The sequence below is a fragment of the Pararge aegeria genome, chromosome 17 (genome assembly GCF_905163445.1).
Source record: "Pararge aegeria chromosome 17, ilParAegt1.1, whole genome shotgun sequence".
NCBI lineage: Eukaryota > Metazoa > Arthropoda > Insecta > Lepidoptera > Nymphalidae > Pararge > Pararge aegeria.
In genome coordinates, this window is record NC_053196.1 from 7022036 (window position 1) to 7049580 (window position 27545).

Consider the following 27545-nt stretch of genomic DNA (forward strand, 5'->3'; position numbering starts at 1 on the left):
GCCTACTACCATCTTAGTCTGCATAAACACTTACTATTAGGAGAGAATGTAGGCAATGACTAACTTGTAGTGGAATAAAAAAGAAAAAAAGATTAAGGCTATATTGACTAGTAATATTAACTACAAAAATGGGTGGAACTTCTAATAGGTACCATAGCGCTAACATCACGTATTGATCATATTGTACCGGTATTGTAGGGCGGAAAGAATGCATTGATTGATGGTATCTGAACTATTCGACTATATGTACTCTTACTCGTGATAGTAAAAAATAGTATGGGAGTTGAACTCGTTTTCGGCCCTTTGGGCCGTGGCCCAGTTATAATAAAGTAAAACGCTACAGACAACTCTTTTTTTATAAAAGGGATTAACAAAGTGTGGTTTTGGCGAAACTTTTGCCAGTTCTTATTCAGGAATTACCTACTTGCGAAAAAATATCTGGTTGGAAAAACAGCCATCGTTCCCATGGGACCTGTGTTACTTAAGCACGGTATTACATCTAAAACTATCTTTACATTCTAGTTACATACGAAACTTTTTTACCCGGAAAAACCGACAAAACAATAAACCGACAACGAAAACCCGGGCTCTAGCGCAAGCGAATTTATTTTTAAAAAGTGAAGTTTGTTATAGAAAGAGGTCTAAATCAAACCATTATTGGAAGATGATTGGATCATTTATTGAATAACCTTAAGGCCTACCCTCATAAGTATATTATTGTAATAATACCCACAACATCTCCCCCCTTATAATAAGTCTAATATATTTAATTACATATCACCTTAAGATCAAAATATTTAAATAGGTAAGTAACATTATTATCGTTATTACATCTTCTTCCTTTTTCTATAAAATTATATATTTTGTCATGCACTCATAGTAGGTTATGAAAATCTATATGTACCAATTATTATTATTATTATTATTGTATTAACATATCTAAACTTAGCTTAATTTTAAGACAAAGCTAGACTAATTTATTTTAAAATAATATTTTAGATTATTACACTTAGACTAAGATTATTACATTGGATTTATAGTATAAAGCATTAAAACGTGTTCAAAGATAGATACCTAATAGTTATATTCGCTGGCAAAACGAATGGGCGATCGTACAACTCGACCACTGCTTGTTACCCGATGGGCAGGCGGTGGTCGCGGTGAACGCGCCACGTTCGGCTCCGTGGTCGGAGTGGTATTACCCGTTGGCGCGAAGTTAAAACTATCCCAATCCAAGCCAGGGGAATTGCTAATTCGATCGGCATCGTTTCCTCGACTTGGTATTTTCATCAAATGTTGCCTATTACGTCTATAAACGCCACCGTTTTCAGTTTGTACCCAATACGATCGTTTTTCTTGTGCTGGACGCAAAATACGAGACTTGACCCATATTTTATTTTGTTTCATTCGAACGGGATCGTTTTGAGATAATGGTATTAAACTTTTAGTTCCTCGGTCATAGTATGACTTATATTGTTTTATTCGTTCAGCACGATTGTCTAACATTAACTGCGGATTAACAGTTTTAGGTTTTAACTGAGTATTTCTAGAGGGCAAACGAGTATTTAACCGACGACTCATTAAAAGCTGTGCCGGTGACCACTTTTCTCCAGAAAGTGGTGTATTTCGAAAATTTAATAGCGATAGTTTCCAGTCTTCGCCACTTTCGTATGACTTACACATCATAGCTTTTATAGTCCGAACGTTCCGTTCGGCGAGCCCGTTGGACCGGGGATACAACGGAGAACTCGTTACATGTGTGAAACCCCAATTATTAGTAAATAATTTAAATTGTTCCGAACAGAATTGGCCAGCATTGTCAGTCACGAGCCTTTTTGGAATACCAAATCTACTGAAAATATCTCTGAATACATTTATAACCGACGCACTAGTTAAATTGGAAAGATTAACAACTTCGACAAATTTAGAATAATAATCTACTACGAGTAAATAGTATTTATTTTGCAACTCAAATATGTCTGCCGCTAAGACTTCCCACGGCAGCGCCGGCACGGGGTGCGGCGCCAGCGGCTCCCGAGGGCTGGCCGCGCGGTGCCGCTGACACGTGTCGCAGTCCTGCACCGCGTGCTGGATGTCAGTGCTCATCCCGGGCCACCACATGACGTCACGGGCACGACGTTGACATTTTTCCACACCCATATGGCCTTCGTGAATACGCTTCAGCATTTCCTTTCGAAGTGCTGACGGCATGACGACTCGATTGTTTCTGAACAAAATTCCTTTTACCACGTGAAGCTCACTTCGAACGGCCCAATATTGCCTCACAGCCATATCTGTTTCTCTTTTATTATCCGGCCAACCATTTTTGTAATATTCACCGACCGCTCTCAATGTTTCATCTTTTCCTGTTTCTTCTCGTATTTTATGTATCATTTCGGGGTTAGCTTCCACATTCTCATAAAGGGTGTTCACGTGCACCATCACATCTTTACAAATGTCTTCATCGGACCCCTGCTCTGTCGCAGCTCGGGATAAAGTGTCCGCTATAAATAACATTTTTCCCGGTTTATACTGTAACTTAATGCAATAATGTTGCAATTTTAACAACATTCGTTGAAGACGAGCTGGTGCCTCATTTAAAGATTTTTTAAAAATTGACTCAAGCGGTTTATGATCACTTTCCACTGTAACTTTGTTATGCCCGTAAATATATTGATGAAACCGCGTACACCCAAAGACGACCGCGAGCAATTCCTTCTCGATCTGCGCCCAGCGCTGCTCCGTGGCGGTGAGCGTGCGCGCCGCGTACGCCACGGGCCGGCCGCCCTGCAGCAGGCACGCGCCAAGCCCGCGCGCGCTCGCGTCCACGGACACTGTCACCGCCTCTTCGGGGTTGTAATATTTCAATACTGGAGCCGTGCTGATTTTAGATTTTAATAAGTTAAAAGCCTTATCATAATAGTCTGACCAATCAAAATTAATATTTTTACCCAATAATTCACGCAACGGTGCCGAAAGTTCCGAGTACCGGGGTATGAATCTAGACAAATAATTTGTAACTCCTAGAAATCGCTCTAATCCTTTTTTATCCGTCGGTTTCTGCATATTTTCGATGGCACTTATTCTGTTTTTATCAGGCGATATACCCGTCGAGTTAAATATATCGCCCAAAAAAGTTACCTGACTAACCCCAAAGACACATTTATTTTTATTGAATTTGACACCACTATCGACTGCTCTTCTCATTACTTCTATCAGCCGGCTATCATGCTCTTCTTTCGTCCGACCCCAAATCAAAATGTCATCTATGAACACTTCCACACCTTCCATTTTAAATATTTTAACCATTTCATTGTGAAATATCTCAGGAGCACAGTTAATTCCAAAAGGCATCCGTAAAAATCAATATCTTCCATACGGCGTTGAAAAAGTACACAACTTAGAACTAGATTCCTCTAACTTAATCATCCAAAACCCATTCTTTGCGTCACATTTCGAAAAATATTTCGCTCCTGAAAGATTGCTCGCCATTTCGTCTAACGTGGGCAACTGAAAATGGCTCCGTTTAATGGCCTGATTTAAATTGCGAGGATCTAAACAAACGCGAAGTTTTTTATCCGGTTTTTCGACAATGACAATGTTCGACACCCAATCTGTAGGCCCATCTTCTTTTTTAATAATATTTAATTTTACCATGTTGTCCAATTCTTCTTTTAAACGAGGCCGCAATTTCATTGGTATTTTTCGCGAGGCGCTCACAACGGGTAATATCGCTTTATCAACAACTATTTTACAAATAGTAGGCAGGCAACCTATACCTTCAAATACCGATTCATATTTTTCAAGTTCAAGAGACACTTGGTGCACTCTTGCAATTAATTTCAACGTTACACATGCCCTTAAGCCCAGTAAATTATTACAATTATTATCTAGAACGTAAATTTTTTCACAGCATTTCTGTTTATTATAATTTAATAACCCATTAAAATATCCAATCACAGGTAGCTTATTTTTACTAATTTCTCTTAATACGGTATTGCACTTAATTAGCTTAGACTTATCAAAACCGGCTTTTTCATATGAGCCTAAGGACATGACGGATGCTTCTGCCCCACTATCTAATTTAAATCGTACAAAGATGCCGTTTACTTCTATAGTCTCACACCATGAACCATACATTTCATTTGAAGCTTCGATCGAAATATTGTGCATGAGAAGCTCACCATTCTCGTCGTACTCATCCTGACACTCATCCAGCATCTCTGGGTCCTCTACTACCTCGCGCGCAACCCGCACGCGACAAAATTTGGCAAAGTGACCCCATCTATCGCACCGAAAACACTTCACCGAATACGCCCGGCAACGCATACTTTCACTATGCCGTAACCCACACTTTCCGCAAGCACTATCACTGACACGCCGATATGAAGACTCCGCCGGGCCCCGCCGGCCCCGCCAGCCGGCACGAGCAGCGACCGCAGGCGCCGGGGCGGCAGCCGGAGGCCGGGCACTCTGCTGCACGTGCTCGAGCGCCGCGGCCGGACCCGCAGGGGCGCGCGAGGCGCACGCCGCCGCTTGCTTGCCCGCTCGCTCGGCCGCTCGACACCAGGCACTGGCCTCCTCCAATGTTATTGACGATCTCGCTAATAGCTTCTCCCTCATGTGGACATCTTTTAGTCCACGTATCAACTGCGTCAATACGAGACTATTTTTCAAAGATCCAAATTCACAACTTTTACTCATTTTTTTCAATAATCCTAAATATTTTTCAAAATTATTTTCATTCTGATAGGTTTCAAAAAACGTATGTCTCTCGTAGTTGACGTTTTTCTTAGGATCGCAATACTCACTATACTTTTCACATATCTTTTTATAATCATCTTTATCATGTTCGGTGAAATCGAGTTCTTCTAGAATTTCCTGCCCGTACTGGCCTAAGCAGTGCATAAACAAACCATATTTTTCTTTATTAGTCGCTTTATCCTTGCCCGTGGCAATCAAAAAGTATTCAAATGCATTTTTCCATTCTTTCCAATTCGTAGCTAAGTTGCCATCTTGTTGCAACGGGGCCGGCTGTTGAATCGCCGCGTAAACGCCATCTCCTCGACTTTCATACGCCATTGCATAGGTTAAGATATTTTGCAATCCTTCCGTGTATTAATTATCATAAACTCAATATTTTATCACTATCACTAATGTATATTTCCACACCTGACACCATGTTATAGAAAGAGGTCTAAATCAAACCATTATTGGAAGATGACTGGATCATTTATTGAATAACCTTAAGGCCTACCCTCATAAGTATATTATTGTAATAATACCCACAACAAAGTTAACTCATTTATTTCACTTTATATTGCTTAATGTAGTTCGTTATTTTTATAAATGGAATACTTGTAACAGACGTTTACCAATAGTATCCAATTCCGACGCTGAATATTAGAGGAATAAGGTTTTAAAAACCGATTAAAAACAGATCGTTACTATGGAGGATGTAGAATGCCCACTTTAGACATAAAAACTACCTTAATCGGTAGGGAAAGATTCTTTTAGATATTTTGAACCTACCACGGTAATGGAAAGTTAGCAGATATAAAACAGGCTTACGGCGATACACTATACCTACTTTTTTATAACCAAGATAATACGTTACACCGGAAACATATTTTACGTGAAAGTCGCGGGCTACTGCTTGTTTAAAAACAAAATGAATCTTAACTGCCTTCTAGAAAACATAGCTGCGATAAAATTAACATAAAAATTAGCGCGTACGATGGTTTGGCTTCGGTTCAACGTTGCGTAACACATCGAAAATGACCTGTGTAAAATGGGTACTCACTATATAATATGGTTTAATATCCGGTCAAATTATGAAAACATTCATAACTAAAATTACGTCACATATAGGGCAGGCATGAAAATTAGGGTATTTAGGTACTCTTGTGATTTTGGTCCCTTCCTATCTCTATATGTAGTTTTCATAACCTCTTAAATTATATTAAGCAGTCGACACTAACAAAACGTCACCTAAAGACAGTGGCGTACCTAGTGGTATGCATAGAGAAGGAAGATGCCATAAATTGGAATTATCAATAACACAAGCATTACAAATAAAAACATTTTAGGGTAGCCAGTGCTTTTGTGCATGTATGAAGTGCACGCCACTGCTTATAGACACATGGGTAACTAAGAATATTTATTGCTAAGTCAGTATTAGGTTCGTTATCCGATGAAGTATATAAGCAGGTATTACAATAGTTTTGAACATTCGTATTGACTAATAGCACGTGGAAAGAACATATGGGTGTTCACCCATACGCTTTAATATACCTATGTCCCTTATAAAGTTTGTATGTGGTAGAGTAAGTAATAATAAACATTCGTTACTAACGTGACATCACCTGTACGAGTGGGTCACAGTCATAGAATTGATAACGTTTTATGGGTAAAAATAAAATAAATAACTTAGGTAACGTAGGTAACGTAGGCAGATTACCGGCCTTCTACAGGGAACAAGTCTCTTCCAACTATGAGAAGGGGGTGAGCTTTAGTCCACCACGCTGGCCCAGTGCCGATTGGTGGATAATGTATATGTTAAACCTAATTTAATTGGAATAACGGATGACATTTAAATAAAACGGAACAGTTGCTTGTAAACATGCAAGCATATGACGCGCATATAAAACCTGCATTCTGGTTCACGCTGACCGTTATCTTCAGTCCTATTCCACACCGCACTTCATATTATACGAAATCATATCTACCCACATTAGTGCTTATTCAATTATGTGACAACACTCGTGAAAGTGCGTAAAGTTACTTATACATACGTTTAGTAGGAACTTCGTTTTCGGGCTTGCTTTTGACTTGGCTTGCTCGGTTGCATATATATATAGAGATACTCTTTATAGGAAAACGAATTCGTACACAAAATCATTATTGTGTAAATCGCAAAGGCGGCCTTATTGCCTTAGCAATCTGTTGCAGACTGGACTTTGATCGCAAAGGGTAGCGGTGGCATATCTTATACTAATATATCAAGCTGAAGGGTTTGTTTGTTTGTATGTTTGTTTACTTGAACGTGTTGGATAGCCCATTAATAGAGGAAGGCTAGCGTGATGATATCACAAGGTCAATAAGAGCATAGAACCAATGATAGGTTAAGGTTGACTTCGTGAACGAAGTCGCAAGGGGCCGCTAGTAAACTAATAGGTAGGAAATAGGAATATATAATTTTCATAAAAAAAGGGTCGTAACACTTTAACTTATTTAAAATAGGTGAAACTACTAATAGGTTTTAATGTAAAATTCGTTCCAATATAGAGGATCGGCGGATCTGAATTTGGACGGATTATCATGACGAAATGTTCCCAATTCTTGTCTATCCTTATAGTTAATCTCTGTAATAGATACTATTTATATAACAAGGCCGGGCATCGACTTTTGTTCACCCAAATACCTATTTATATCTCTTATTTATAGTTTTATAATGATACTGTCGCATGCCATACCAGAGAACTAAATCTTGTAGAGAAAATGCACTAATCTCATTTTTTTTATATCCGCATTCTCATTATACTGTGAAGTCTCACAGTGCAGCCGTATAGGTCTATATGCTGAGAAGTAGGCACAGTCAGATTATTATAAAGTCGCGTGGATGACGTAATCTCACCTTCTGACCATCTATAATATTGGCCTGAATAACTTAAATATATCAATCGATACTTTATTCACATCTATATTTTTATCCATGATATTATACAGAGAAAAGAGTTGTGAATTATGTCACCATTCGAAAGCTGTTTAATCTAGAAGTAGCTTAAGCTAGTATATGGTATTTTTAATAATGAAACTTCACCCTGAAATAATCGAGAACGTATAACGGCTAACAAAAAAATTAAAACCCCCGTCTCTTAATAAGGTGTACATTATTGTATTAGTCAAGCACTTTCACTTGATACACATACTGAGGGAGTTGTAGAAAAATATGTAATTCGCCATTTAGTGGCGGCGGCCATCTTGGACGTGCATTGGGTTTCTTACCAGGTCTAAATCCTCCTCCTATACGAGTTGTATATAAATTTTAGGGTACTCAGTACTTTTGCGCATATATGAAGTGCACGCCACTGCGACTAATTAACCTTCAATGTAAAAAAATATATTTATTTAATCAATATCGGTTGATCCGTTCGTGAAACACGAAGTTACAGATAGACAAATACTTACACGTCAAACATATAACAGTAAGTCGTTTTTGCGTTGGGTGTTAATAATAAAATGTTCCTATCTACTTACTGTCTTGTAACTTGAAAGTATTTTGTTTGCGTCTATTGTTATTCGGTATAGCACCTTGGCGTTACGCACCTACGGTGTCACGTCCTAGATCTATTTAAATACAATAAACGCCATTGGTAGGCACCTACTTATTAACGCAACATCGTTTCAAAGGTATAACAATATAATGTCACACCGTTTTCTAAGTCTATCTGAAAACGCTAATTGTTGATTTCTAGGCAAATTAAATTATTACAGCGTCAATAATAAGTAGTAGTGTAGCCAAAGGGAAAAAACATCAGCCTCCTTTTAGGGCTCGAACTAGTTCAGTTTACACGCACCTCTATCTTGCATTTTATTCAATAAATTAAAACTTGCTTTAATGGTGAATGAAAACATTGTGAAGTAACTTGCATGCCTGAGAGTTTTCCAAAATTTTCTCAAACGGGTGTGGAGTCCACCAATCCGCACTAGACCAGGGTGGACCACTACGTCCTAACCCCATCTCATTATAGGAAGACGCACGCAGATACGCAGGGAGAATTGCTGATAAACAGGAGATTACAATCATAATCCCATTTATTTATTAAAAACCAAAAGATGGCGGTTATTCTACCAACAAACGCGGCGAGGCAATCCTCATGATGACAATACATCAGACTAAACAACAAATCTTTCTACAAGTTTGAAGAAGACATGTTGTGCCTACGACGACGAATCCTACGTCCTAATTGCAGAAGAATAAGAAATAACTTAGTTCTTTAGGTTATGTTAAGGTATGTATACAATTTGTGAGTTGGGATGTTGAAGGAAAGATTTCTTTTTTCATCTAAACTAACAAGTTTTACCTCCTAGGAGTAGTTTCAGAGATCTGAAACTACTGCTCGGCTACCTGCAGATATTCTTTCTAATTACCATTTGGGGAATGTTGATTAGTCAGCACGTTTCCGAGGATCTCGCTGGCGAAGACGGTGTACAAAGGTTGTAGGTCTGTCTTGTACTTGTCCGTGAGCTTAGGTAGAAGCCAAATTATAGAGAGAAGCTCTAAGGTCAGTTGATTCGAGAAGGGCCGAAACTATAAGTGGATTGGGTTGTCTATAGACCAACAGAGTTAGCATACCATGCAAGCATAAAAGATTTTCGTTGATTTAATTTTGACCCCAATGAAAAAACGTTCTAGCGAATGTTTTATTATAAGCGTTGCTTCACTATAGGTACGAGTATGAATGCTTTTTGTACAAAAGTTGTAGAGATCAAAAGGCATGTCACCAATATATAGAGGTATTCTTGGAATAGTTACCGTACCATATTATTCATTGGGTACACCACTTTGAATAACAATTGAACAGAATGATTATGTCAAGTGATATCCTTACTATATTATTATAAATACGAAAGTGGGTTTGCTTGCTTTATTTACGTCCCACAGAATTAGATACATACAGATACCGTGTACACGACTAATATTAAAGCATTAAAAAACACTCCACTTTAGAAGTGTTTCTAGAACATGTGGTTAGTCACTTCATACCATTAAGCAGTTAACAGCAATTATTTTACCTCTAATGTTCTAAACGTTTAGCATAAAATGTTGAAAATGGTAATAGTTTGTGAGCTAGCAACATTCTGCGGTTGTAAAGTGAGATGTACGCGGGGCGTTTTCACTGTTTTTGGAAAAATCTATATTAATAATAGTTATTTTATTTGTTGTAACGGTAAACGCAGCGTTGGTTGACCCCCAACAAGCGGTACAGGACCGTGGTTTTTGGAACTCCCTACAAAATACTAGGCCGAGTGACGTCCACTGCTGGACACAGTGTGACCAGTGTCCAGCAGTGGACGTCACTCGGTTGAGTTGATGATGATTTGTTTAAATGCCAATGTATATTTTTGGAAACAGAGTTATAATAACCGTTATGAACCTATTTGCTATATTTTGTTTTAACAAAAGATTGTATTTCTCTATCACAAGAAAATTGAATCGTGGAAAAATAATTTAGATTCATGATCAAAGCAAGAACCTTGATTTGCTTGTACAGGTGGGAAGCATCAAAAAAAGAAGGTTGCGTAAAAAAGTTCAAACAGTTACGTGCTAATTCAGGGTTGCACATTTTTTTATTTCAATAAAAAAAAAACTACTAATTTTTTTGATGTCTTGGAAGTATCAGTGTACTTACAGACACAAACTAAGAGTCACCTGAACTAACTACGTTACTCTTGGCATACCAACTGATTTTGACATAACTATTTAAAAAGGTATATTAAAGGGAGTGGTGGTGTCAAAAATCTTAAACGGACTCTCATATCTCGATTGCTTACTACAATATTGGACGCTTTATCGGATATTTTAATTAACTGCCAACAACTGTTCGTCAGAAAGAATGATTGTTAATTCTTATTTATGCTTTGTATATATGTGGGAAACAATGATTTTAATATATGCATTACCTACCTACTTTTATAGTTTTTGTCACGCTATTGTTCTTAGCGAGTCGGAACTAACGGATGTCACCTTCTAGAAATAGGTACAATCATCTGTGGTAAAAAACTTGTTCATTTTAATAACACCTACCATTGAATTCATTATACTAAAATTCCCAGGCGTTAATTTAATTTTGGACATATATTCTTTTTACATATAAATACACTAATTTTATATTTTAAATTGTTCTTCATCCAGAGTATTGAACCAAGGTTAAATAAACTATATTTTTATAAAAATTGTGTTTTAAATAAAATGGTTAAATCTGGTGAGAAGGCTTAAAACGTTATATGGCAGAAACTCAGGAAGGCGATCCAAATACAAATATGTGATGATAACACATCATTGTTTGGAAGCGGAGTATTGACAGTTCTTGGGTACCTACTTTTTATCATTTTATAAGCCAGTATTTTATTACCACGAAATTTAAAAACCTTTGCTACCGGTGCTTTGCTTAAATGCTGAACCGAACTTGAAATTTCACGTGATAATTATTTGACAAGTCTACCCATTTTGTCGTCTTGTCTGATAGAAATAGTACGAGAAAATAATAGATATAATTTTATCGGTTAATGTATGTTAGTCCAACCAGAGCTCAAAACTTGGACGTCGCGGCCGTAGAACGTACAGAGGTGCGTCGCTCAGCGCTACTTTTGTATAGAAACAAAAACGAACCATATGTTATAACAAGTTCCAAATAACTGACTATCACATCTTTCAATTTCAGGTGAGGCAGTCCGATGCTGGTCGTGTTCATCGGACCTCAACCCCTACTGCAATGACCCGTTCGTCCCCAGCCTAGCCGACACCTCGGGACTCTTCAGCCTTGAATACTGCGATGGCAACACTGGCGCCTCTTACCCCTATCTGACCACATCAAAGTCAGCGTGCAAGAAACAGAAGAAATACAGTAAGTGAACTAATATCATAGTATTATCATCAGTCGAATTACTGTAAAGTTTCAGATTTTTTATTCCAGACTTTTTTTGCTTATAATCATGTGGTTGCTATCTGCGGATTGTATTTTAGTATGGGAGTCAGGAGAGAATGAGCAAAAGCGACGTCAATCGATTGAAAATTTGCGCCAGTTTGAACACACATACACAGTGCTGATTTTATTCCTCGTCCCACGAAGCTTTCACCTCAGTTTTAAGTTTTATTTATATTAATCGCACACACATCACAAATCAGTTTACTATTCGCATGCTCTTCACACTATACCTAAACACCTACTGCCTACCCTATAGATTTATTGATGAGTATGCATAGAGTCACTACAAACAGACAAAGGTATTGGACGTTTCAAAAGTGTTTATACCTATTAGGCCATTGAATTTTGAACTAAAATTCGTATTCGCAAGCGATTTTTAACGTCCCGGGTCACAGTACGTACCTACCTATTAACTTATTTGGAGGAATTTGCAGTAGGTATATCAGACAGCTTCACATCCTCACAGATAGATAATGCGGTGGCGAAATTATTGTTATCAAAATAATATGGCGGCCTACACAGACGATAAGGTTTCAAAACCATCACACAGAGCCCTACTGTTAAAAGGTAGTCCGACCAACTATGTTATTAAATTTCGTAATTCTTAAAAATAATATGTATTGGAATACATACCTCCGTATAAATGCCGCCTACCCGAAATAAAAGCGTAAGTTTATTTTATTACGTACTCGAAGTAGGTAGTAAAATACATGCGAAATACTTTTTTGAGAAACAAATATTACTTGCTTGAGTTACAAAGTGCCGGTTTCATTTAGATGCATTCCTCAGTTGGGACACAAATTCAATATTACCTTGTTGTCAGATTGGTTATTAGACTAGTTAAGTACATTCTAAAGAAAATAACAGTCCTTTTATGAAGGTGTTTTTTTCTGGTCTTTGCTCTTTGCACAAATTGCATTTTGTGCGCAGTAAATATTTCAGTTTTCAACATACCATAAAGCAAAACTAGTAGAACATTTTAGTATCGTATAAAATTAGGCTTCTGAAACTGAGGGGTTATAACCCTGAGATAAAAACTCATTTGCTTTTTTTTCAAAATTTTTGAACTTAATAAAGAGGCGCTCAACATTCTGCCAAGTCACCTGATGTCTCTAAATTGCATACCACCACGCGATGCAATGTTGTTTTAGCAATTCTATTGTTCTTGATAATAAGTCGTTACCTTCGCTTCCACCTACTCCAAGGACCTTGAAAACGAAAACCAACATGCTCTTGTTTTGCATGTCGTTCGCGAAAATTATCGGACATACGCTAAGTAGTTATTCATGCCTGATATACGAGTACTATTTATGTAAGTCCCAGCTCAAAAGACGCAATTCGCTCTCATGCTGATAGATACCTATTCCAACCGTGCCGTGTGCTGATGGCAGATCAGAAAATAGTTGTCACCATCCTTTCTCCTCGCGAGTGTCGTACGAGTACACTAAGGGAATAAAATGAAGAATGGGCAGCAACAACCTCAGTGCTGCTAATGCCATCTGTTGCGACCTGGCCTGACCTGCAACCTGTCTGCCCAGCGTGGTGATTATGGGCAACCCTCCCGGTGGGAGAGGCCTTTAGTCCAGCAGTATACTACTACAGACTATTTATTGATGATGACTGCCTTTTTGGGTAAGCATGTTCTAATATAAAAAATACGAAACTCGAGCTCGAGGTATACAGATTTGATACCCTGGTTGGGTCAAGAATTGTAAAGTGTTAAATTCTTCTGTCAAAAAGACCAAATTGGTATTAATATTGGATAGTAGCATACTTTGCGGAATTCCATGATATATTATGAAAATTAGGCTTAATTTGCTATACTCCGCGAAAAGAACTACCGAGAATCTTCCCGCGCTTATATCGCGGACTATAGGAAAATTAAGCTTAATTTTCAGTCTTGGAGAGCAAGTTAAACAGTCGGTCCCGGTTAATGTCACTAACGTGTGACAATAATCTTTGACGCCCACCAAATATCATTGAAGTAGCGTTGTCGATCTATGCTCGAAACCCTCTCTCTTATGGAAGAACCATACCTTCTTCCATTCTCTCTGTGCCCTAGAAATGGGGCATTCAAAAGGATTTGGAGCGGTTTTTTACAGATAAACCCATCCCCAGCTTTTCATAGGGGTAGTTACAAAATTCCTTTAGAATCTAAGTACTTAAATATACTGTAACTCCACTATCTACTTTTGGTACCTACTTAGGTTATTAGTTGGGCGTAGTGATACCTAGGTAAAGCCGGATTTTAGCACTTTATCTATTAACTGCATTATATTTATGCATAATATCCAAGGAGGTCTGTATCTAGTTACTCAGCTGATACAGCTACCTACGCTTTCATACCTACGTTTTAACGTGAGCCAAGTCTTGCATCAGCGTTATTACATGGTATTACTCATTGCTTCATCTCGTCTTCCTCCGTATGGCAATCTTATTATTAGCATACTGACGTAAATGTGACATTTAAATAATAGGTATGTAAACTTAATTAGGTCTTTGTCATTATATTTAGGTTAGGTACAGTGGTATCATTTACAGTGATATCTAACCTCATATCCGTAGTTTTATTTTATTTCATGTAAAGTGTAAACAATAATAATGATTTTATTCAATCGCTCCTCCGACCTATGTGTCCGGCACATTCCCATTCAGCGTCGGTACTCGTTGAGATTTGTTGGTAACTCTGGTTCTATGGAACTACTATTTCCTGACGTTGGGGTCCCAAGGTGCTGGAATGGCGACTACACACCGGTAAACATTTGGATCCGGTTGGACAGGTGACATCAAACGAGTCGCAAGGAGCCGGCGGCCAAGACCGTGGTATTCGGAACGTCGCGTCCTACAAAATATTAGCTTGTGCATTGTCAACCAATCTATGATGATAATGAAGAATAATGTTAGGTTAGGTTCTGGTTCAACTACTGCCAGCGAAACATTCATTTATACGAATTCATAAATTTTATTGATAATAAGTCAGTAATTCAATAATAGGTTCATTCGATTTTCTTAAGTGATTCCTACAGTTGAGTGCACAAGGCAATTTAAGTTTATTTCTTTAGTGACGTACCCACCTACCTAGGTCACGGCAAGGAACCTACATTCAGTGAATCAACATGCTTTCCGCCTTAGGGCCCTCCTCAAAGGTCATCTTATCGACCGATTACCAGCCCACTACAGGGTTCAGGTCTCCTCCCACAATGAGAAGGGGTTACTCTCAGGCATGCAGGATTGACAATGTAGTCCTTCACTGTTGAAGCAAGTGATATTTTAATTGCTTACAACGCACATAACATAAAATGGTTAGCGGTGCTTGCTGGGTCGATCGATTCGATCAAGCGCGTGAAGTCGAAGTCCTACCCACTGTGCTATCATCTAGATCTACCGAGAAACTTTTAGTTAGTCAATATCATCTAGAACCATCTTCCGAGATTCAAAACAGCTGGTGCGTTAGTAGAAACCTATCGCAACTTTGTGTAACTCTCATTTCGGTGTCGTAAAATTTATATTAAAAAAAATGCATTTTGCATCCCACAAAATCATACCGAATGACTCTTAGCTAACCTTACATGATATTTAGTTGCTTACTTTTTTTAATTTTGATTCACAGTTGGGGGCAACCTAGTGATATCCCGTGGCTGCACATGGAAGCGTCAAGACGACTACTCGACCGCCTGCGCAGCGTCCTCGTCTGGTGCCAACGAAGTGACTTTGTACTGCGAAACCTGCGATCGTGATGGTTGCAACGGCGCTTCAGCTGTGGGCATGGCTATGGCACTTATGATGGCACCTCTCGGCCTCCTACTTTTTAAGTAACAATAAGTTCAATAATTTATTATTGGGGACCATGCCAATAGTACCTACTGTCTTAACAGCTATGAGCCCACCGTAAATACCTTCAAATAAGGGCGTTTACAAAGGGGGCAAGGGAGCGCTTGCCCCTAAGCCACTCTTGATGTCCTTAGGGATCCGAACACACTTTTAAAATTGCCACATCTATATCAAATTACCCACGTAATAACTCATATATTATTTTTGCTTCATGATTGATGCTCCCTACGCAGCACCACTTTCTTGAAGTATTAGTTTAAGAGCATTAAGCAATGAGAACTCAAAAAAAAACTTAAAATGGAAAGCTCTTAAAATCAAAAGTTTGCTGAAACAGCTCAGGAACAAATCTTCATGGCGTTTGAATCAATAAACGTAAATAATAAACATATATTTTCACATTTTCCCTGGCTTTGCATCTGCAAGTATCGCCACAAGACATTCCTCCTTCCAGTTTTATCCACCCTCTGTGCAAGGTCGAAATATTAAACCGGGTTATAAACGTCTCGATTTCCTGGCTTTGGCAGGTGGGTAAAAAAAATTGTATCCCATTTCAGTGGATATAATCGGGGTGTCCAATCTTTGTCTTCTGCTTGAGACCTGCTGAAGCAATTCTTGGCTACGCCCTCGCCAGTGGCGTGCACTTCATACATGCACAAAAGCACTGCATACCCTAAAATTGAAATATTGCCCGTATTAGAGGAGGATTTTTTCCATTTTATGCAATTCTCCTGTTGAATGCATACCCTGGTAAGAAACCCAATGCACGCCACTGGCCCTCGCATACTTACACAACTGCCAACACATTTGTGATGCAAGTTCTACTTTTTCCGATACCCACGCAAGGACAATAAAGCAATATATTTATTTATGCAAACAATTTTTTTTTTTATTTAAGACACAATCTTCGTGAATATACTAGCTACCTAAGCCAAGAAGTTGTACCTATCGACTGTCGAAATTTGTGAAAATACAATCTGCGACATAGCCACGTTATCACATTATGCAAATGCTCTATAAGAGTTTATCATTGTTAAAAATAATCAATTTAGCAATACAGGTTTAATGAATTTTGGAATGTATTCCATGAGATTCTTATTTATGTTGCCAACAAAAAGAAAGTAACTTTCCCCAAATTATAACGTTGTCCCTTACAACAATAAAATTATTTAATAAGTATCTTAAAAAATTTAAGTGTAGATATTTTAAGAAATATAGGTAGATACCATCATATATTGACAACACTAAAATATCATAAATGTTATGAAACATGAATTACAGTATTGCATCGAAATATCTACGAAGATCTCTAAATTTTTAAAGTACACACCAAATCCACAGAGAAAAAAATAATAATTAATTAATTATGTTTTAATTGTTAATCGCACCAGTTTTTTCTTTAACTAACACTAAAGTTTTCTAAGACTACGTAAGTACCTAATTGTAATAAGCTGTTAAGATTTGATTTAAGTGTTTATTTATACCTCTGTTTGTACATAAGAAAAGGTCGCGTTACGTAAAAAGACCTCTGGAGACCTTGGCAACCAGAAACCAACCAATTTTTACAATGCTTTCGTTAAAATGAGTGCTCTCGTGTTTGTTAATGAATGCTTATTTAGTGTTATGTATCATAATTATAGGCTAACACTGTTGCTAATAACGCTAAGTAGTGAGTTGGTCAGAGGACTTTTTACGTGTCGTGATGTGTAAAAAGTTAATTCATCTTTATTAAGATTAACCATTTTACTTTTACCACTTTCATTATTATGGTAAAATGTCCCAGGTTGTCATTGTGTCTTTATTATGACATATTCAAATAATTGCGATTCCAGTGATTCTTCGATTCTTCAATTCATTTTGTATTTCGTTCTATCTATACGTACTAACTATTTCTAAGTCTATAAAAAACCTATTCGAATACATTGTTTTTCATTTATATAAAGGAATCCATGACACCCTAAAAAGAGAGATCAAATAAAAAACTTTTTTGTTTGGTCTCTCTCGTTTGGAGCGGACCGTGATAGCCTCGTGTTTCCCACTTCGGACTCACTTTCAGTGGAACCGAGTTAGATCCGCGGTACGTATCTCTTAACTTTTCGGAGTGAAATAGCAGTGTCTTTAATGTTTGTCCTTCCTTCACGCCATAACAAAGCAACCAATCTACTTGAGATAGAGTTAGTTGAAAAGACTGAGATTAACATACAGGTTGTTATTTAATAGAAATACATCGTTTACACAAGCGTCCTTAAAACAGGTGAGTACAGTGTTCTGTTTTTATGGTCGAAGTCTTATTCGTACAAAGTCTTTCAAATTACCTTGAGAGCGAAGCCTCGCGTAAAGCTAGGAATTTTATGCAAAAGATAGATTTGTATTTATGTTTTGTATGTTTATAAGATAACAAAGAAATTCAAAAATTCTCCGACGACTAGAATGCTACATACACTGAGAAACACAGGCTGTAAGTATTTATTATAAGAAAAAATCGGAACTTCAACGAAAACGAAACGAAAATTTTCCGAGCGCGAGATAATATGCAAAAATATATTGGCATGCCTCCTACTTCGGTGTTGTACGATAGAAAAAATTATAAACCTAATTTTTTTTTGCATCATTAAACTTGTTGAGTTCGCCTACACATCTTTTTTACGCAAGGTATACCTACCGTTGATACCCATGAGAAGTTAAACGACCTACACAAGGTCTGCTCGTAAGTGAGTAGATACTATGCGTACAACTCTACAAAGAACTGTTGCTCTACAACATAAACCTAAAGCTATTCTATTAAGTTAGTTTAATAAGCTTTGATGAAGGTACGAGGTTTTTTATGGTAATTCCATCTACCAAGATCTTAACCATTTATTAATGTTAAAAGCCGAACCATCGGCCTATAGTTTCGCCGTGGGTTCACCCCATTGACGGAATATCCCCAAATTCGTCATCCTAACATGCTATATCCTATACACGCGACTGTGTTTTTCCTTCCTTCAAGTCCTAACTAAGCAACCTAAAATATTTTTTGTTAAGGTTTAAACTTAATAAATATAATTAGTGTAATCACTAATCCAATGGATAAGTAATTAGCAAAGATAATGGGGTTCGATTCCCGGGTCAGGCATGTTCTCAATATCAGCCAGATGGTATTTTTTTTAATCATTGCGGTATCGTATTGCAGCGTTGGGTATAAGATAGTAATCCATCTCTTAAAAGACAAGAAACTAGACCTGTATAAGGATTGGAGGATAAGGTTTAATTGTTCCTACGACCCAAGACTGTCGCCTTTATAACTACGTTGCTGTACGTAGGTAACCAATCTACCAAATCTTTATAAAACCACACAGTTCTGAGTGGCTGTAGACTCTAATGCCAGTTTTCACTAACGACGAATGTAAGTTATTAATGTAATGCCTAAATAAGTGAGATCCCTAGGCATTACATCAACCGTTCACGAATAGTTATTACCTAATATAGTGTACCGATGCAAACGCTCACCGTGTCCAGTAAAAGTGCACACTGTAGTGTATGGCTGTACTAATTTACAACCACTTGCCAGATGCGCTGAAACTTTTACCTGTTGCACGTTTAAATCAGTTTTATTTGATAAACTTTTGGATAGACTTTATTATCATATCAATGACTACCTATGGAATGGAAAATTATTATAATTATAGACATTCATGAACTCGTTTTATTTATTAAGTATTATTTTTTTTTAAATCTGATTTTACTTTTAATTAATGATTTAAATGTGACTTGTTATTTAATGTAGAAAATTGATATAATAATAATTAACGAATAATTTTTGCACGCCAATCTTGAAAACACAAAAAAACTGGAGTAGAATACAAAAGGCGGCCTTATCGCTAAAAAGCGATCTCTGCCAGGCAACCTTAAGATTAGGAGACAACAAGAGCGAGAACAAATAGGTGGTGTAAAATTATTATAAACCTACATACCAATAACTACATACGAATACATAAACAAAATATACACAAATAAAAACATAAAATAAAATATTTATAAATAAATTTAAAAATAATAAACTAATATATATTCTGAAAAGCTATATTAATTAATAGTGATATAAAAATAAAAACCAGTCGTCTTATTGCGCAAGATAATAAGCTTTAACTGCATTTTTAACCATATCAAGCGATTTTGCCTGTCGTATGTTCGTAGGGAGAGCATTCCACAATTCGATAGCCTGAACTGCGAAGGAAAGCTTATAAAACTTCGTCTTGTGGAATGGCATGCTCAAAGTCAGCATACGACAAGATCTTAAGTCAGATGCCGCTCCTACAAAGTTAAACTTATCCTTCGAGTAAGAAGGTGTTTTGGGATTAAATAACACACAGTACAGAAGCGAAAGTACGTGCAGATCCCGGCGACGGCGAATAGGGAGCCACTTGAGCTTTTGACGAAATTCAGATACGTGGTCATACTTGCGCAAGCCAAATATGAACCGAATAGCAAGATTTTGGAGACGCTCAAGTTTGTTCAGTTGGTCCTCAGTCAGATTCAGATAGCTTGCGTCCGCATAATCTAGAATAGAGAGAAGGAGAGAATGTGCCAACATAACTTTGGTAGGGATCGGGAGAACAAAACGTAGGCGCCGTAGTGAGCTCATGGTTGCAAACATTTTCCTACTTAGCACTTTAATATGAGTGGACCATGAAAAATCTTGATCCAAATGTATGCCAAGGTCTTTAACGGAGGCGCAAAAGGGTATAGCTACACCGTTGTAAAGAATAGGGCAAAGGTTACGCCAATCAACTTTAGAAATCATTCCAGGGCTGCCAATTATGATTGATTTCGACTTCGCAGGATTAACCTTCAGTCCATATTGCTTGCTCCAATTATAAATAACAGTTAGGTCCATATTTATAGCAGACACCGTAGAATCAAGATTTTCAGTGGTTGAGTGGCGATATATTTGTATATCATCTGCATACATGTGGTAGAGAGAAGATATATTTTGAGTGATCGAATTAATGAATATAGCGAAGAGTAAGGGAGATAACACGCCACCCTGAGGTACCCCGGCCGTAACATCACACCAAGAAGACAAAGACTCTTCAGACCGAATGCGCTGTCGACGACCATTGAGGTAACTCCGAAACCAGTCTATCACCGATGGAGATATGTTAAAGGAGCGCAGTAGACTAAGCAAGATTTTAGTAACGCTTTCAATACTGTTGACCATGATGGTCAACAGTATTGAAAGCGTTACTAAAATCGAGCAAAGTCAAGACTGTAACCTTCTTACTATCCATCGCCAGACGAATGTCATCGGTGACTTTCACTAAAGCTGTAACCGTACTATGACCAGGGCGAAATCCCGATTGCATAGGATTGAGAAGACACTGAGAAACAGTATTTTTACTAGATGGCGCTCTTTCCTTACCATACGAACCTAGTTTACTTTTACTCAATTGAATAAGTAAAAGTAGGTAGAAAATCCCACTCCTAATCCCACATTTCACGGAAAGCCATGAAATAAAAGTTTGAACCGGTCTTCGTGGTTCTTCGACACCACATTCGCGCTTTGTTCCCCTACTTTAGTCGGTCTTTTTCGACACACGACAGAGGGCGCAGAGTTTTACAAGCGTGAAACAGTGACGTTCTTACGTAGATTTGCGCCGAGAATTCGCAAGTGAATGTGGAGCAGCCACAACAAAATAGGCGCCAATTTAATTAACAAGTCATCATCTCATCAACCAATTACCGGCCCACTACAGGGGACGGATCATCTATCAGAGTGAAAGTTCATAGTCCACCGCGCCGGCCCAGTGCTGAATCGTAGACTTCACCTGCCGTTAAAGCCTAATGGAGAACTTTCAGGTTTCCCCTTTTTTTCCTTCACCCTTAAAGCAAGTAATTTTTATTTGCTTAAATTAAAAACGCAGATAAGTCCGAAACGTTAGACGTGCGTGTCGGGGAATGAAAACGGTGACTAGTTAAAAAAGTGTTAGTAAGCTATTATAAAGAAAACACAATATGTTCTTAATAAAGTATGCTATATTTTGTCTTAATAATACGTATAAAAATGGACGGAATTGTCAGTCTTGTATATAGTATTGATATATCTATTATCTTCTGTTAACCTGTTTTCTTACCTAAAAAAGATAAGTTTGACAAGCTTATATCTACTTTACAGAGACGCTTCATCGCAACTTTGTAACAACTGCAGATACTAACTAAATAGCGGGTCCACACAGACACAGTGGACAGATTTGTTTTACTCAGAATCAAATGCTAATCATGACGCCACAGTAATAAGAGTTCACGTCACGAGTAATTAAGTTCATACAGACCGGCTGCGCGGATCCACCGTAGAAAGATCAGTTCAACAGATCTCAAATTTTTAAAAGAACATTGAGATTCAAAATTATTTAACTAAAATTTTCTTCAATCTTTCTACCTCATACATCTTAGAAACAACAATAGTATGGAAGGAGAGTCATCTGTGTATATGAAAAAGTGTCGTCAAAATGTATTAAATTAGGATGGCGCCACATTTGCATCAGGGTAACTCTTAAAAGAAGCGCCAAATATAAATACCGTACTATTTACTGTTTACGAAATAAAATAACTCTAAACGCACGTTTGGTTATAATAAATCTGTAAGGTTATATTTACCACAATATTTTGTACAACGTAAGTTGTTGAAATTCTCAATAATTAACTACTTTAGTCGATAATGACATATCTTTTTTAACTCGGCATACTTCAATTCATCTACGATTGCTACATTCATACCATACCGTGTGCATCCACCAGCGCCATTGTGGAGGATTTTTGAACTGTTATTTAGCGCAACAACTGGACACTTTTTCAACTTTTCTCCCATATAAGATGACTCTCCTTACCTCTACCCTCCATAAACAATAGTAACAAAGCTGTTTTGTTAAAGTACACTTTCATATTACACAGTAATAATTACACCTTCATATTATATATAAGTTTCTACAGTAAGAAAGCTCCATTTGTAAAAAAAGTCATCATTTCATATAGCTATTTCTAATCTGATTCTAAAGTAGCTAAGTTTGTAAAGTAACAAAGCTTTGTTGGTAAAATAGTCACGATTAAATATAGCTCAACACATAGCTATAGTTTCAACAATAACAAAGCCTGTTTTTGTAAAATAAAATAATAGCATACAAATACCTAAGCATAGTTTGGCAAGCAAAATGATGGAACTTTAATATGAATTAACCAAACTTGCCAGTATGTAAACAAATCTAACCAATGCAATGGTAGTGTCTGCGACGTCTTTTTGATACGGTATATAAAAATGCAGACAATGGCACTTACTCAATCTTAAGTGTGTACAAAACACTGTGCTGAAGACCAAAGTTGGTGATGTGTGCATCTACGGTACAAAGATCCATTTAACAGATCTAACATTATTATGGAAGATCGAGAATCAAAATTAAGTATTTAATTACATTTTTCTTATTTCATAAATCTTAGAACATACAATAGTAGCAACACTCTGATGACAATATTTAACAAAGATTCAAGAAAACATAGTTTGGAAAACCCTTTTTTTTATTCCACTACAAGCTAGCCCTTGACTGCAATGTGATGATGCAGTTGACCAGACAAAGACCAAACAAACATTCCAAAATGACTGACGATGATGATGGGATGTAGATGAATACTGGAACTGGGTGTGTTGCTTTTGGTTCAAGGCATAGCAAAATAATTTTGTGCACTTCTGATATGTAAAATTTAAGTTAAGTTTACGGAAACCCGATTATCTGGACATCTATTAAAGGCCCCATTCACATAACCATCCCTTGCTCCAATCAATCTTAAGTTTTTAAAGAAATTTCCGTTACTTATTTGCAACAGAATATGGCATCACAGAAAGCCAAACGTTATAAATACTGTATCAGAATATTACAAAGATCAAAACATAGATCGCAAAAGCCATAAGCTGCCTCATTGCAAGATTGTTGTAATCCTCAATTAAGTAAGTTTTTTACAATATTGACGTATACTCAATCAGTCTGAAACAACAGGTGGTATTGTGTATGGGGGCCCTTTTTACAGGCACCATAGTTAATTACACCATAGTTTAGCTTTCAACCACATTAATTAGCAGTGTATTATTTCAAGAGTTCATTATTTTTGGTACCTAATGCTTTGCTTTATATTTTTGAAATATTTTTATCATGAATGTTATCCAGGATATATATTATAGTCCAAATAATCGGTTCCTTAATAAAATTAAGCCTAGCCTAGCTGAAGCATTTCAAATACAGAGTTATAAGAGATATTAACAAGAAAGGCATAGGGCTGACAATGCCTGATGAATTGCATCCATCTTTACTGTTACAAGTGCAGTATTCAATGAAGATATTATATGTCCCTGTTCTCATCAAGCAGAATCTTTCGTCACCCTTAATACCTACTTCGCCCAAGTATGCACAGCCTCGGAAGTAACGCCATTCACCATTAACTGAAAATTAAAATAAAATAATGTTTGTAATGTATATTTTTTTGTCTTAACTGATCTATTTATAAGGGGCTTGGAAGCTGAAAATAAAAATAAACCTAAACTTGTGATAGGGTCCCAATCTTCAAGGCCATCCACTCAAAGACACAAATAAAAACTGTCAAAGGGCAATGAAGATTTTGGTATGGAACCTTGCTTACCCATTGTCTGCTATTTTGATTTTATTTTATTAAAACTTAAACATATATCTTTGAAATGAGACACTTTTTAAGAATTATCAGTTTATGCCATTTTGAAATTAATCTAGATACGACTGTAGGTATACCAATATCTTCAATGACCATTGTTTCATCCATTTTGAGCTTGGTAATACAGAAGGATTATAAAAATAAAAAAGAATTAATTAAAAATTATATAAATTTTAAGAGTCATGTCATGTGAGAGCATATCAAGATGACTTATGAGATGGACAACAACCATTAGGGAATTGCAATGCCCATATTCATTCTGAGAGGGCTTAAAGGACTAAGAAGAAGAAGAAAGAGATAAATATTTACCGGGGATAACTGCAACATACAAACAAAGTTTAACTTTTCATGATATTAGAAGAAGATTATGTGATGTATGTGTATTGAACAGTAATTTACTTCAAACATCACAAAAAGGGAAACCATAAAGGCCAACAGCAGTGTTTATGTGACTTTTTCAGGAGTTTATGAAGTAACCAATTGCATTTGTCACTAACTTGAATTTTTAAATGGATTTCAATATCAAAAATTCCATCTTTATTTTATCACACTTCAAAATTTAACAAATTAGAATTTGCAGGGGTCAAAACTGATGTATTTTTAAAAATGATGTATAATGAAAAAACGATAAAAAAATTCTCTTAAAAATTTGAAAATACTGTCATTACTGACTATTTAACTTAATATTTATTGTTCTCAACCTGTGGCACCCACTCTTTGTTGTCAATGAAGAGAAATGATCAGGTCCAAATCCAGACTGTCTGAGGGTTTTGTGCTTTGGAAGAAACTTGTAAATAGGTATTTGGTATTTAAATAATTATTCCAATATTTCAAAGAGGTGTTGTCTTGTATATAAGTTAACAATGTAGTCCTAAGTAATGTTTCCTAATATTGAAGCAAAAAATATTTTGATGTTTTTTCTTTTATTACAAACCCCTTTGAACTTCCATTATCTATGACCATTTCCAATTCAATAGCATTAAATGTGACTTCTGTATAAGGTACAAATTTGTGTGTGTCACTCTCTAAGGAACAGGGGAAGATAATACCAATTTTCTAGTTCCAGGTTGGAGGAACTGAGAAATCTTACTGAACCAGTAATAACCAATTTAAAAAACCTTACAATTTATCCACCACCTATTTTTCAAATTACATTACATACATGGCTGGGTATAATCCTCCTCTTATGGAATTGTTTTAGTGCATAGCCCCACTAATGGCATTCATATAGGGTATATACACAGGGTATGCACTAAGTAGGCAGCTTAAACAAAATGGAGAAAATCTCCAGAACATTGTATAAAAACCTAAGGGTCGGCTTTTTTATAACTTTTATTATGCCCTTTTAATATCCTCTGGCCGCCTGTTGCATATCTTATGGACACCACTGCGGCCCACCCCACCACAGCAATTGTTAACTGGATTTAACAATTATAATCACATTTAAGCAGTAATAACCAAGAGATACAGCTTAATGTGCTCTCCAAGGTACAAGTTTGAACACCAGCAATTTCTCAACACAGTATTGGTACTGAGAAATTTTGGCAACAAACCACAATACCCAATATTTTTAGCCCCAAACTGGGAATCCAACCCAGGACCTTATAATGCACAGTTGAACATTCTCATCACGCAATCACTAAGTATGTAACTTTTAACAGAAGCTTTTTTCAAAATTCATCGTAACCCATAATCAAGCAAAGTCAGCAAAGGTTTGCTGTTGATATGCAGAAATTAATAACTATTAAAGTAGCAGTTCATTACCTTTTTGCCTTATCTTGCGGCACATGTTTGGTCTCAAACCAGGAAAGTTGATCAATCCCTTCTCTTCGTTACAATCGGTTATTGGTACTGTTTTGTTATCGAACGGGTCAGCGCATTTGGGGTCATTGTTCGATCTACAGCTCCAGCATTTTATGCAGAACACTGAAAAGTAATAAGCATACATAAAAATATTGCTAATTGTTTTGGGCGTGACCATACACAACACTTAATAATAATTCTCACCGTCGGCTACGAAATATACGAGAAATACACATACTACAATTTTTAAATAACGAATCATCTTATCGTTCGCAAAACTAAATATTAACTAAATATTTTGGAAGAAAACCTGCCCTTTAAAACTGATAAGTCAAAAATTCAAAATTATAATAACCAGAGAAGCAAAGTAAAGCTTCCTATAATAATATTCCTTCATTTCATAGACAACGTTACCACAGAAGAATGGCAATAGATATGACATGAGCTATACATGGCTATACACATGTACCCCACATATGGGGTATATAGCCAAAGAAGGAAACAAAATATAAATACCATAAAAAGGGAAAAATCATTCCGGAGAATTTTAGCCCTTTCAACTAGAGTAACCCCATTACAATAAATTATTTTATTTGTTAGTTTGAGCTAACTAATGATATGCATCAACCTGCCACCTGAAAAGTAACACAAGTAACAAGCTGTTATCCATAATTCTGATCGAAATTCGAAAAAAAAAAATTTACCCGGCCAAGTTTGTTGTGGGCTCTTCTTCTATTTAATATTGTATCTTGTGATCTACAAGTTATAAACCGAGATTTATCATCATGCGCTTAGAGGTACATTGACCTACTCACTTGCCTCACACTTGGCATTCCGGCCTAGCACATATCTGAAAAATCGAGATCTTCAAACTGAAACTGTAAAATTTACAAAATTTCAGTCTGAATATGAATGAACGTGAGCAAGGCGAAAGTCTATTATTAACGCTTATGCTTTTTGCGAGTTGCGACCAAAGCCATTGTTCTACGATCATGTCGATATGAGGGTCATATAGACTACCCACTTCTCGAGTTCTCTGAATTAGTGCATTAATTTTATGTAAAAAAAAACTGTTTCGATATTGCAAAGGTACCCTCCAGCGGCTCGTAACTATCTATTGTATAGTAATATTGAGAAATCACAGTTCTAAATCAGGAACATGCAATGATCAGAGATATTCATATTTTGAGAATGCTTCAACCACAGTACCATAGTGATCCCGTATATCTAGTTGAATAATGGACAAACTGTCAACGTTTGAATGAATGGATGGGCTGACTCGAACGAAATCTAGTGGCACCATTACAGAAACCGCCGTGGCCGTTGGGTTAAAACATTTTGACACTACCGGTTTGAATGACTGGTTGTGTAAAATGTATTTTTCAATACTCATTACGCTAAAAATAAATCGTGTTGTGCTGCCATTGACCCATTTTGACCCAAATACAAACAAACAAAAAACACAAAAAACAAACTATTTATATAACTATTGGA

General features: G+C 36.8%; 2 protein-coding genes across 2 annotated transcripts in view; one reads left to right on the plus strand and one right to left on the minus strand.

The window, feature by feature from the left end:
- Positions 1–17459, plus strand: part of LOC120630901 — a 33183-nt gene extending 15724 nt beyond the window's left edge. The window contains exons 2-3 of the mRNA XM_039900239.1: positions 11448–11630; positions 15322–17459. Of these exons, the coding sequence (XP_039756173.1) occupies positions 11448–11630; positions 15322–15527 (389 nt within the window). The 3' untranslated portion in view covers positions 15528–17459. The remainder of the gene's footprint in view (positions 1–11447; positions 11631–15321) is intronic.
- Positions 17460–22358: 4899 nt separating this feature from the next.
- Positions 22359–26444, minus strand: LOC120631096. The gene is made up of 3 exons (XM_039900530.1): positions 26256–26444; positions 26013–26174; positions 22359–24003 (listed from the first exon to the last, which is right to left on the minus strand). The coding sequence occupies exons 1-3, from the start codon at positions 26311–26313 to the stop codon at positions 23783–23785; spliced, it is 441 nt and encodes a 146-aa protein (XP_039756464.1). The 5' UTR covers positions 26314–26444; the 3' UTR covers positions 22359–23782.
- Positions 26445–27545: the final 1101 nt, after the last annotated feature.